Here is a 12,786-nt window from a genome sequence, read left to right on the forward strand (position 1 = left end):
TTGGACAGTGTCCTTGCAGTTTTCATGTGTAGCTGTAAGGTAGTTGGCATTCTTTCACCAAAGCCTTCTATCTCAGCATCAGCATTAGTTAGGCTCTTCTGAGGAGTGGAGTACTTTGCAGAGTGGTATTGGGTATATCCCTGGTCCATGCACTGTCAGGTCTGTTCGAGATTTTCCCCATTGACCTGTTGCTTCCCAGAGTAGGTCTGCTCTATGCAGAGCAAAAATCATGTCAGTTTTCTTACAGTTTCATTGGGTCTCCAGAGCAGTGAGAACATGGTCTTGGCAATCAGTATCCCTCTGTGCTACTTTTTTTTTTTTTTTTTTTCCCCCGCCGGTTGTGGGGCCTGAACTCTGGGCCTGGGCACTGTCCCTCAGCTCTTCAGCTCAAGGCAAGCGCTCTACCACTTGAGTCACAGGGCCACTTCCGGCTTTTTCTGCTTATGTGGTGCTGAGGAATCGAACCCAGGGCCTCATGCATTGCAAGGCAAGCTCTCTACCACTGAGCCACCTTCCCAGCCCTGTGCTACTTTTTTTAATGGCAAATACTGAGGACAGTGGGAAGCCTTTCTGCATTGTGCTTACTGTCTGTCCTTTTGCATGGTTGTCCTGAGCTTGCACACTCCACTCTAGTTACCAGGAAAGCTTGCTATTTTATAAATATTTATTTACTTATTTACTTATTTTTGAGGTGCTGGGTTTTGAACCCAGAGTCTCTTGTATGCTAGGCAAGTGCTCTACAGCTGAGCTACACCCCAGCCCTGCGATCTGTTTTAGAGAGATTGTGCCTGAGTTTTTCAATTTAATAATTTGGGTGTTAGGTTTCAAACAGATAACCTGCAGAATAGGACTTGGCCTGGGGGTAGAAATGTCCTGGGGCTGGGTTGTTCTGGGTCATTGACTTCTGCCCATATTCTGACTTTCTCTGTCCAGACTTCAACCAGCTACTCTCTAAACATCATTTCTAGAAAGTCTTTTTTATTTCTTATTTTATTGGGATAGCTTGCTGACAGTCAAATCTCTGCTGGGTCAGACTGAGCCAGCCCTAGATGTGTGTGTACTCTTTCCTCACAGCAGTGCCTAGCATCTACTTGGATATATCCTCATACTATGTCCTGCACACACTTGCCATAACATCTCACATCTGGCCACCTCTCCGTGCTCCCATAGTCATGGCCTATATGTCCTAGTCTGAATGCCTGTTCTCAGGCTTCTCTGTGGGGTCTAGATTGTGCCAAGCTATTTTTTTTCACACCAACATGATTGCTTAAAAATACAGATTTGAGCTCCTCCCTCAATAGCTACTAGGATTTCACATATGTAAGTTCAATATGGCCTGTGAAATTTCCTGTGACTTGTCTTATGGTTCCTCTTACTCATGATGTGATTTTTCTTTTGTCCTCTTCTGATTGTGCCTGGAAATTGCTGCCACTGCCCCTGGGCCATTGCCCACCCCTTTGAGCTGTGGGTATAAGAGCAACATGCAGCTCATTCTGCAGCACATCTGTCTTCCTATTCAGCGCAAGCCCTGGGAAGAAGGCTTCACTTGAGCCCTCACTTTAGGCTTTTTCTCTTTTGTAGCTCGAGCCACGCTGGAAATCCTCATACCTGACTTTGTTAAACAGACCTCTGAGGAGAAGCCCAAAGACAGTGAAGAACTGGAGGTGAGTGTTGTGGTCTTAACCTGTTGGGAGCTGCAACAGATGCAGGTGTTCACCATATTGGTCCAATCCAGAGCTGTCTACAAGCTGTGCCTATGCCCTCCATGCTATGTACAAAGGATTGAATTATTCTTGAGTTATAGGGCCTCCAGGTAGTTCATAAAAGAGGAAACTTGATTGTCTTTATGCAAACAGGGAAAAATATGTCCTTCTTGGAGACTTTTGTTAGGCAATATTTAGTGAGTACTATAAATATAGGTCACCATTTATCTTTAAGACTTAGGTTGTTCTTTATGTTAAGTAGTATTTAAAACATTTTCAAATGGATTTTTTTTTTCGGTCCTGGGGCTTGAAATCTGGGCTTGTGAGCTATCCCTCAGCATTTCATCTCAAGGTTAGCACTCTACCACTTGAGACACAGCACCACTTCCAGTTTTCTGGTGGTTAATTGGAGATAAGTTTCTCTCGGACTTTCCTGGCCCTGGCTGACTTTGAACTGTGATCCTCAAATTTCCTAGAATTATAGGTGTGAGCCATTGGTGCCTTGACTTCAAGTGGATTTTTTTAATGGCAGCTTTATGGAGTTAATTTATATATAATAACACTTGATCTTTCCCTCCCCCCACTTCCTTGTGTCAGTCAGTCCTGGGTGAACTCAGGGCCTGGGCACTGTCCTTGAACTTTTTCATTCAAGGCTAAAGTGTCTATAATCACTTAAGCCACAGCACCACTTTCAGCACTTTTTTTTTTTTTTTTTTTTTTGTCGTGGAGCTTGAACTCAGGGCCCACTGTTCCAGAGCCCCGGCTGGCTTTGAACCATGATCCTCATATCTTAGCCTCCTGAGTTGCTAGGATTACAGGTATGAACCACCAGCCAGCCTTTTTTTTTTAGTGGTTAATTGGAGATTATAGTCTCATGGATTTTCCTACCTTGGCTAGTTTGTTTTGTTTTGTTTTGTTTTGGTCAGTTGTGGGGTACCTGGTCACTGTCCCTCTTCAGCTCAAGGCAAGCGCTCTACCAAGTGAGCCACAGTGACACTTCTGGTTTTCTAGTGGTTTATTGGAGATAAGAATCTTACGGGGGGGCAGGGGGGGGGTGAGGCTGGGAAGGGATGTGAAGGGTAAACAAAGGAGGAGGCTGCAATGCTTGGTAAGAAATGTACGCATTATCCTGCCCATGTAATTGTAACCCCTCTGTACAGTATGTTCACAAATAAAATAAAATAAAATTAAAAAAAAAAAAAGAATCTTACAGACTTTCCTGCCTGGGCTGGCTTTAAACTGAGATCCTCAGTCTCCTGAATTGCTAGGTTTACCGGCATTAGCCACAAGTTCCAGGCAACACTTGTTTTTTTAAACTATGCAAGTGTGTGGGTTTAGTATAATCAGTTTTGTGTATCCATTGCAACCATGTAATTTTAGAATATTTTCATTTTTATTTTATATTTGCCAGTTCTGAGTGAGTGAGTGTGTGTGTGTGTGTGTGTGTGTGTGTGTGTGTGTGTGTGTGTGTGTGTACATGCATGTTGGTACTGGGGCTTGAATTAAGAACATCACACTCTTACTTGGCTTTTTACTCACAACTGACACTACCACTGATCTGTGCTTCCAGCGCAGCTTTTTGCCGGTTAATTGGAGATGAAGTGTTGTAGACTTTTCTTCTTGGGTTGGCTTTGAACTCACATCTCGGCTTCCTAAGTATTTAAGTTTACTGACACTTGACTTAGCTGTGGGGTTTTTATCAGGCTGAGGGAATTTTCCTTCTATTCTGATTTTTTTTTTGAGAATTACCAGAAGTGGTTGTTTGATTTTTAAAATGCTTTATCTGCTTATATTGAAATTATAAATATGGGATTGGGGACTTAGCATGTCCAGGGCCCTGGTTTTGATTCCTAGCACTAGGGAATGGGAGCCCAGGCACTGTCCCTGAGCTTCTTCCCTGAGCTCAAAGTTAGTGTTCTACCACTTCGGCCACAGCTCCACTCTGGCTTTTTTCTTTCTTTCTTTTTTGGTGGTTTATTGGAGATAGTCTCACAGACTTCCTGGCCTGGGATGGCTTTGAACTGTGACCCTCAGATCTCAGCCTCCTGAGTAGCTAGCCTTTATAAGGTGTGAGCCACCAGCATCCAGCCTGATTTAAAAAAAAAAAATTGTTGATATTACTCTATTTTGTAACTGTATTAGTTTGCTGGGACTGTTGTTATAAAGTATCAAAAGCTTCAGTGTCTTTTGATACTTTAAAAATGTTTCTCATTAAAAATATCCTTTTGGGGGCTCAGTGGTAGAGCGCTTGCCTTGCATGCCTGAGGCCCTGGGTTCGATTCCCCAGCACCACATAAGCAAAAAGAAAAGAGCCGGAAGTGGTGCTATGGCTCAAGTGGTAGAACACTAGCCTTGAGCTGAAGAGCTGAGGGACAGCGCCCAGACCCAGAGTTCAGGCCCCACAACTGGACCTCCCCCTCCCCCCCCCAAAAAAAAAAAAAATCCTTTTGAAGCTAAGGCACTAGTGGCCCATGCCTATAATCCTAGCTACTCAGGAGGCTGGGACCTGAGAATCACAGTTCAAAGTCAGCCCTGGCAGGAAAGTCTGTGAAACTCTTATCTCCAATAAACCACTCAGAAAACTGGAAGTGACACTGTAGCTCAAGTGGCAGAGCACTAGCCTTGAGCTGAAAGCTGAGGGACGGCGCCCAGGCCCAGAGTTCAAGCCCCATGACTGACAAAAAAAAAAGGTTTCTCAGTTCTAAGACTAGTGACTAGTGACTTCTAAAAACTCTAATGGAAGGCCTCTTAACAAAAAAAGAGGTACTGATGGCTCATGCATGTAATCCTAGCTACTCAGGAGGCTGAAATTCAAGGATTGTGGTTCAAAACCAGCCTGGGCAGGCAAGTTCATGAGATTCTATCTCTAAGTAACTACCAAAAGGCCAGAAGTAGGGCTGTGGCTTAAGTGGTGAAGCACTAGCCTTGAGCAAAAGAGCACAGGGACAGTACTCAGGCCCTGAATTTAAATCCCAGGACTGGTGTACACATGCACATACATGCACACATGTGCACACACACACAAAAACACACACTTCTTCAAACCATAATGTCTTTCAACCTTTGCACAGGGGCTCTGTATATTTCTTGGGGTTCACTTGTGGTCCTCTAGTAGTTGGCAATTCTGTCTTAGTCTTTCCTTCCTGCCTGTACATATAGTGGCCAGGTCTCCCAAGGTCTCACAGAGGAGAGTGGTTAGGACTTTTTCAGGTCTTGCCTGGTCACGTCTGACCACTTAGATTTTGGAATATTTCTAAGTCTTCATTGGACATCTCATTTTCCAGCTTTTCCTTTTAAGGTTTTGGCCTGTCTTTTTTTTTTTTTTTCCCTATCTGATGTTACAGTGTCAAGCAACTGCACTATTTTTGCCATGAATTACTTTTGATAAATGTCTTAGGATACTGAGTTTTAAAAATAAATATTTATGCATGCCAGTATTTGGTCTTGAACTCAAGGCCTGAGAGCTGTCTTTTAGCTTTTTCTTTTTTTGGTTCCAGTCCTAGATCTTAAACTCAGGGCTCTTGGCACTGTCTCTGAGCTCTTTCTGCTCAAAGCTTGCACTCTTATCACTTTAGCCAGAGCTCCACTTCAGCTTTTTGCATGGTTAACTGGAGATAATAGTCATAGACTTTCCTTCCGGGCTGGCTTTAGATCTCAGTCTCCCAAGTAGCTAGGTCTACTTTTTCACATTTTTGTTGCTGTTGTTTTGGTGGTTAATTGGAGATAAAATTCTTATGGACTTCTGCTGGAACTGGTTTTGAACATCCATCCTCATATCTCAGACTCCTGAATAGCTAGAACTATTAGCATGTGCTGTATATTTTTGCTTTTATTTAATAGTTTATATAAACACTTAAGATTGTTGAAAGCCTTTGCTTAATTTCCAGGGTTCTGAAAAAGTTGATTTTAGCAGATCGTTGTTGTTGTTTGGCCAGTCCTGGGCTTGAACTCAGGACCTGGGCATTATCCCTGAGCTTCATTTGCTTAAGGCTCTCACTGTACCCTTTTACCCATAGCGCCACTTCTGGCCTTTTCTGTTTATGTGGTACTGAGGAATCGAACCCAGGGCTTCATGCATGCTAGGCAAGCATTCTACCATTGAGCTACATTCCCAGCCATGTTGTTGTTTTTAAGTTAAGCAATTATTTATTAAAGCAGGGCAAAACAGAAAAGTGGGACAAAAGAAACATCTCCCTTGATACACAGGAAGTAGGAGCAAAAGGCTGCAATTTTGAGGGTTTTTTTCTTTCTTTTTATGAAGGAACAGTTTTTGAAGGTTCTTATTCCAACATTTCAAAGTATGTCAGGATGTATTTAAATTTTTTTCCAACCTTTGTAGATTAATAACCTAAGATATATGGCAAACTATCCACAATAGTGCTATATTGCTCTTACAGTTTCTTAATGATTTCTGTGCTTCGTGGAAATTTTTTTTTTGAAGGGTCATAGTTCTGAGGTTTGAATTCTGAGCTTTCCATGCCTCCAAGATCTTTTTACATTAGTTTTTTTTTTTTGTTTTTTTTGTCGGTCTTGGGGCTTGAACTCTGGGCCTGGGCACTGTCTTTCAGCTCTTCAGCTCAAGGCAAGCGCTCTACCACTTGAGCCACAGCGCCACTTCTGGTTTTCTGGTGGTTTATTGGAGATAAGAGTTTCATGGACTTTCCCCGGGCTGGCTTTGAACCACAATCCTCAGATCTCAACCTTCTGAGTAGTGAGGATTACAGGCGAGCCACCGGCGCCTGGCATGTTAGCTATTTTCATAATAGAGTCTCATACTTTACCCAGATTGGCCTTGATTTGTGATCCTTTGCTCTTAGTTTTCTAAGTAGCTGGGGTTTGTAAATATGTTGGTAATATATTTTTCTCATGGATAGGCCATTAGCATATCAAAGACTCATGTTGAGCAGGTCCTATTGTCAAAAGTCAAAATTGTAACAAATTTAGTTTAAAGATCACAGTTAGCTTTAATTTACTCCTTCCCTCTTCCAGTACTGGGGATTGAACTCTAGGCCTTTATGCTTCCTAGTAAGTAAGCATTTTACTTCTTGAGCCACACTCCTAGCTCCTCAATTGGCTTGTTTTACAATTGTACAATTGAATGGCATTAAGATAAATAGTAACTTATAGATAGTGATGAGGGAGGGGGAACTGTGGTGGAAGGTGAAGTAAGGGTTGACTTTGTCCAAAAATAAAAAGCAGTACACTCATTACCTGACTTATTAAATGGTAACCCCTCTGCATAACATGTACATAATAACAATAAAATTATTTTTAAATAGATAAATATTCTAATTGGCTGGGCAGAAGAGATTGGTTTTATAGGTAGATTGAAGTAAACTAAAAGCAGTCTGTTCATTTCAAAGTTAAGGAAGGAGACACAAAAATATAAAATATCTGATCAGTTAATATTGTTACTTTTTGTAAGTATTAAAGAATGTAAGTATTGGCTGGGAAGGTGGATCAGTGGTAGAGCGCTTGCCTTGCATGCCAGAGGCCCTGAGTTCGATTCCTCAGCACCACATAAGCAAAAAGAAAAAAGCCGGAAGTGGCGCTGTGGTTCAAGTGGAAGAGTGCTAGCCTTGAGCTGAAGAGCTGAGGGACAGCGCCCAGGCCCAGAGTTCAGGCCCCACGACTGGACCCAAAAAAAACAAAGAATGTAAGCATTGCAGGTAGTTGAAACTAGTCTGATGACATTTTGGCTCTCCCTCTTCTGATTTCTTTGGTTAGAGAACTATTTGGTTTTGGTGTACTAACATAGAACTTTATCATGTTGACCACCATTAGATTTTAGTCTGGGTTGTTGGGTCCTGGTATCCAAACTTGGTACAAAATGGCAACCTAGTGTAACTTTTATTTAACACTCCTACAGTATTAACTTCTCTCCATGAAAAGTTGCATTTCACCATAATTTCTGAGTGACACAACAGAAGTGAGCCACAAAGGTGGCTATCAAGGAGACTTCCCAGGAAGTCTGTTTGCTAGAATCCCCAATAGAGAATTAGCATCAGGTTCCCACAATGTCAAGAGCTCAGTCCCACACAGTTGCCTTCACTTCATATGTTATCTGAATATAGTAGCCCCTGTCTACTCATGTTTCTGCCTGCCTAACTACAAAGTAAGAGATGTCCACAGCTGCCTTTATTAACCTGTTAGAATTTATAGGATTCTGAGACTTTTTTTTTTTTTAAAGAAGACATTTTTCTCTGCTAATTGATAGCCAAAGGAACAGCCAGACAAAAAGGTACATAGGGTGTGATTTGGAAGCATTTCTAGTACAGGAAACTCTGTTCCTCTGTGGTTAGGATGCAGTGCCCTTTTCAGCATATGAATATGCTCCTCAACCAGGGCGTTGTTCCCTGAGTCTCCCAGAGATTTTATAATTCAGTCTCCAGCAATCCTCCCTTATTCCTAATCACAGATTCCATCTTTTTGAGGACCAGCCCCTATCTGGAAACTACCTAGAGATCCCTAATCTTAGCTATCTCAATAGCATAAATTAAAATGTGGGAATTGGGCCTCTCTTTATCTCACTTTTTTCCTTGCCCCATCCCATCTATTGACCTGTATTCCTAGCCCGTACAGTGGGTGTGGGTGTCTGTGTGTGTGTGTGGGGGGGGGTGCGCGCACGCGTGCCGCTTATGTGTGTGTTTAAGCCTGAACCAGGGCTTAAATTTAGGACCTTTCACTCTTGCTTGTTCACTGATTGTGATCTAACATTTGCTATGCCTATATTTTAGCATTTTGTTGGTTAATTGGAGATGAAGTCTCAAAAGACTTTGGGTTGGCTTTATACTGTAATCTTTTAGGTGTCAGCCTCCTGAGTAGCTAGGATTATAGATTTGAGCTAGTAGGCCTGACTTCCTGTGGGCTTCTTTTGAATAGCAAGGGACCCTTGGAATTACTCTAGAAATCTTCTAGGAACTCTGTGTTGGGTACTAGAGACAATACAGATCTTTTGTTGTTGCTGTTGGTCATGGGTCTTAAACTCTGGGCCAGGGCGCTATCCCTCAGCTCTTCAGCTCAAAGCTAGCGCTCTACCACTTGAGCCACAGCATCACTTCCTGCTTTTTCTGCTTATGTGGTGTTGAGGAATTGAACCTAGGGCCTCATGCATGCAAGGCAAGCGCTCTATCACTGAGCCACCTTCCCAACATTATCCTACTCTTCAGTGTAGGAGTACCACCATATGTGTGCCAGATGCTCTGGAGACATTTTTTTTTTTTTTTACTGTTTTACTTAATTGTATATATGTATTCTGTTTATAACTTGTCAAAGGAGAAAATAGTTTTTCCTTCAGTGAGGTGGGCATCAAGCAGCACATGCCTGATTACCAAGGGCAGATGTCCTGTTTCTGTAATGGCAGTTCTGTCTTGTTCCTGAGGCCTTCCAGGTTAGAATGGTTCAGAGGTCATCCTCAGATGCAGGGACAACATTCTTTTTTTTTTTGTCAGTCGTGGGGCTTGAACTCTGGGCCTGAGCACTGTCCCTCAGCTCTTCAGCTCAAGGCTAGTGCTCTACCACTTGAGCTATAGCACCACTTCCAGTTTTCTGGTGGTTTATTGGAGATAAGAATTTCATGGATTTTCCTGCCCGGGCTGGCTTTGAACTGTGGTCCTCAGATCTCAGCCTCCTGAGTAGCTAGGATTATAGGCGTGAGCCACTGGCGCCTGGCTAACATTCTGTTTTTCATTAGTTATGATGGAGAGAGTATCTGGGCTTTGGGAGCCTTCAGATGATGCCTGTGCATTATAGTGACAGTAGAGTCCACTGGAGGCCCTGAGTCCCCTGTGCCACCAAAGGAAAGGAAAGATTCCGCACAATGTGTTGAGTAACATGTTTGAAATGGCAAAAATAAAAAAATAGAACTGCTACTGTTTTTTTTTAATATTGTACTGGGCTTTGAACTCAGGGCCTTACACTTGTTACGCAGGTACTCTACCACTTGAATCACTCTGTCAGCCCTACTATTTCCTCTTCACAAAACTTACTGTTATCCCTTTGTAGTATTTTGTTGCTTTTTAAGTAGCTAACATTTGGTTTGTTCATGACCATTTGAGAATTTTAGCATTAGTGACGAAATGTTTTTCAGATTTTCAACTTTTTCTTTGCTTTTTTGAGACAGTGTCTTGCTATATAGCCCAAGCTGGTCTCGAACTCATGATCTACTTGCCTCAGCCTCCCAAGAACACTACCATGTCTGGCATGTTTTCTCACATTCTAGAATTTTTGTATCCATTTCTTAAAAATATGTAAGGTTGGGCTGGGAAGGTGGCTCAGTGGTAGAGTGCTTGCCTTGCATGCATGAGGCCCTGAGTTCGATTCCTCAGCACCACATGCGCAAAAAGAAAAAAGCCAGAAGTGGTGCTGTGGCTCAAGTGGTAGAGCACTAGCCTTGAGCTGAAGAGCTGAGGGATAGTGCCCAGGCCCAGAGTTCAGGCCTCACGACCGGACCCCCCCAAAAAAAATACAAAAAAAAATATGTAAGGTTTTCTTTTTCTTTTTTTAAATTTTTTTTTATTGTGAAAATACTGTACATAGGGGTTACAATTACATGGGCAAGGTAATGAGTATATTTCTTATTTGCCTCCTCCTTTGTTTCCCCTTCCCATCCTCCTCCCCCCTCGCCCCCACCAAAGTGGTAAAGTTCGTATTTTGACATAATGTGTTATGTAAGGTTTTCTTTGTGTATGTCTGTTGTCTTTCTCTGATGTTGATATCATGAACTGAACTGGCATTATTCATTCTCATGAACTGAACTGAGAAATGTTCTCTTTAAGTTTTTGAGTAGAATTAGATATTTCCTCTTTACATATTTAGGCCTTCTGGGCCTAAAGTATTTTTGTTTTTTCTCCAGTATTGAGATTTGAACCTAGAGCATTATGCTTGCTCAGCATCTTTCCTTAATTCAGCTATACCACTTGAGCCATGACTTCTAGTCCTGCTTTTTTTGGGGGTGTGGGGGCAGAGGGGAGTCTAGCAGACCTTTTATCATGGTTGACCTCAATTCACCATGTTCCAAATTTTATGTCTCCTGAGTAGCTAGCATTACAGTACTTGTTAAACAGGTAATCTTACCACTTGAATCACTGTGTCAGCCCTACTATTTCCTTTTTACTGGGCCTGGTTCCTGAAATTGTCTTGATTGGAAAGTTTATAACTGCAGCCTTGGTTTCTGGATAGATTTGGGGCTAATTAGTCTATTCTGAAGGTTTGTGCTTTCTAGGGTCCTAGTCCTTGTTATCCAGACTGAAGGTCATCTCTTTAGTTGACTGGTTTTCAAGGCATCAGTCACTTGAGTTTCTCCTAAGTGCAACAGTGATCATTTGCAGTTTACTTTTGCTGTTTTTCTGTGTTTCTGAGCTAGAATCTCCATGTGTCTTTAGCAGATTAATCCTTAGCAACATGTATGACCTACTGCAGCTTGTTGTGGGTCTTTACCAGAGGTTTCATGTTTTTGTGATTTTGAGTGCTTTTTTACTGTGTGTGCCTGCAGGTCTGTGCCAAGGAACGTGAGGCCTGAGGGTAAGCAGGTTGTCTGATGCTTGAATCACAGTTCAAGTGCCAGCTGCTAGTTAGAGTAGGTCATAACTAGGCAAGGGTGCCACACATGGTTGCCAGCCCTTTTGGATGATTCTAGAGGCATGGTTTTTCCCACAGTGATGTGAGCACTTGAGGTGAGGCATCCTTGACAGTTGGGAGTTTCTGCTGGTGAGTTTTGGCTGGCCTCTTCAGAGATACACCTTCCTCCTTTCACAGTATCACGCAGTGGAGCAAGGCAAGGGCAGAGGAACCAATTTCATTTTGGTTAGGTCTTGCACAGTGAGGTGTTGAATTTAAGGCATTTGATTTTAGGCTTCTTCATTTCCACAGGTTTCCAGACATTTCTCTAAGCCTGTGCTCCAGGCTTGTGCAGACCTTTTCACAGCAGGCTGGTCGAAGTTCTAAGAAGGCTGTTGGCTCTTGGTGTGTCTCTCTGCCTAGTGCGCCCCGCTGTCTCATGTCTGTTTCAAGCTCTTCATTCATGCTTGCTTGTCAATGGGGAAAACTTAACCTTTACTCAAAATCTTAGGGGGATTCTGATCTGGCTTATGTGTGTCTCCCAAAAGTACCTCAGAATGTGGCCTTGTTTTGGAAACAGGGCACTTTCAGATACAATTAGTTGATATGAAGTCATACTGCCACTGGGTGATTGTGCCTGGTACTCTTAACATGAAGAAGGGAAGGAGACAGGGGAGACAATGCCATGGGAAGACTAGACTGGTGTTTCCATAAACCATGGAGCCTGTGTTACCAGAAGATTTGTCTTCCTTTAAAGCTTCCAGAGGATTGTGATCTTTCTAACTATGTTGACTTTTTGACTTGTGGCTTTCAGAATTGTGAGGGAATACATTTCTGGTGTTTAAAGCCACTGTGGTGCAGTCATGGGTTGCTTTGGTGATTTAGTTATATGAATACTATAGATTATAGCTACACAAGCTAATTGTGATGCCACTTGGATCAATGTTGTGTTTGTGACCCACCACTGACAGATACACCTTATCAGTGCATGACTGCTTTGTTACTGCAGCCCCTTCCCAGTTGGTCTATGTTTCATCATGGTCTGGACAGTGTCTTCCATTTATCTACTGTGGGTCCAGCTAAAGATCAAAGCATGGGATTGCATTTCAGGTCCTTTTTATTCAAAGCTACCCTTGGTCTGACATACCTTGAGGCTACCTCTCTTAGCTCTAGCTTCCTGTACTTGCTATGCAGAATTTCCTCCTTTCCCCCTTGAGTGGATATCTTGGCTCCTTGTTAGCCCTTCTTACCCTACCTGTTCTTTGTCCTAAGTGATAATTGTTTGGTCAGCACAATGACATTGTTGGAAATGAGTCATCCAGGCCCTTTCTGGATTCCCCTGATCTATGAGCATTCAGCCCCTTGAGAGCTCAGCCTTTTTAAAGTGCTTGGGCTTATCTTTCCTATAGTATCAATTATGATGTTACAGGTTCTCTCTGAAGGTGATAATATTGTTGAATTTCTGATTGAATTAGATTGAAAAGAAGTGTCCCAGGCTGCTCAGCGTGTTCCTAGGCTCTTCATT

General features: G+C 42.5%; 1 protein-coding gene across 2 annotated transcripts in view; it reads left to right on the forward strand.

The window, feature by feature from the left end:
* Nucleotides 1-12,786, forward strand: part of Dgcr8 (DGCR8 microprocessor complex subunit) — a 36,806-nt gene that overhangs the window by 16,825 nt on the left and 7,195 nt on the right. For both annotated transcript variants that reach the window (XM_069994370.1, XM_069994371.1), the window contains exon 9: nt 1,582-1,664. In XM_069994370.1, coding sequence (XP_069850471.1) covers nt 1,582-1,664 — 83 coding nt within the window. The remainder of the gene's footprint in view (nt 1-1,581; nt 1,665-12,786) is intronic.

Source organism: Dipodomys merriami, unplaced genomic scaffold, assembly GCF_024711535.1.
Source record: "Dipodomys merriami isolate MVZ:Mamm:240054 unplaced genomic scaffold, mDipMer1.0.p SCAF_45, whole genome shotgun sequence".
Taxonomy (NCBI): Eukaryota; Metazoa; Chordata; class Mammalia; order Rodentia; family Heteromyidae; genus Dipodomys; species Dipodomys merriami.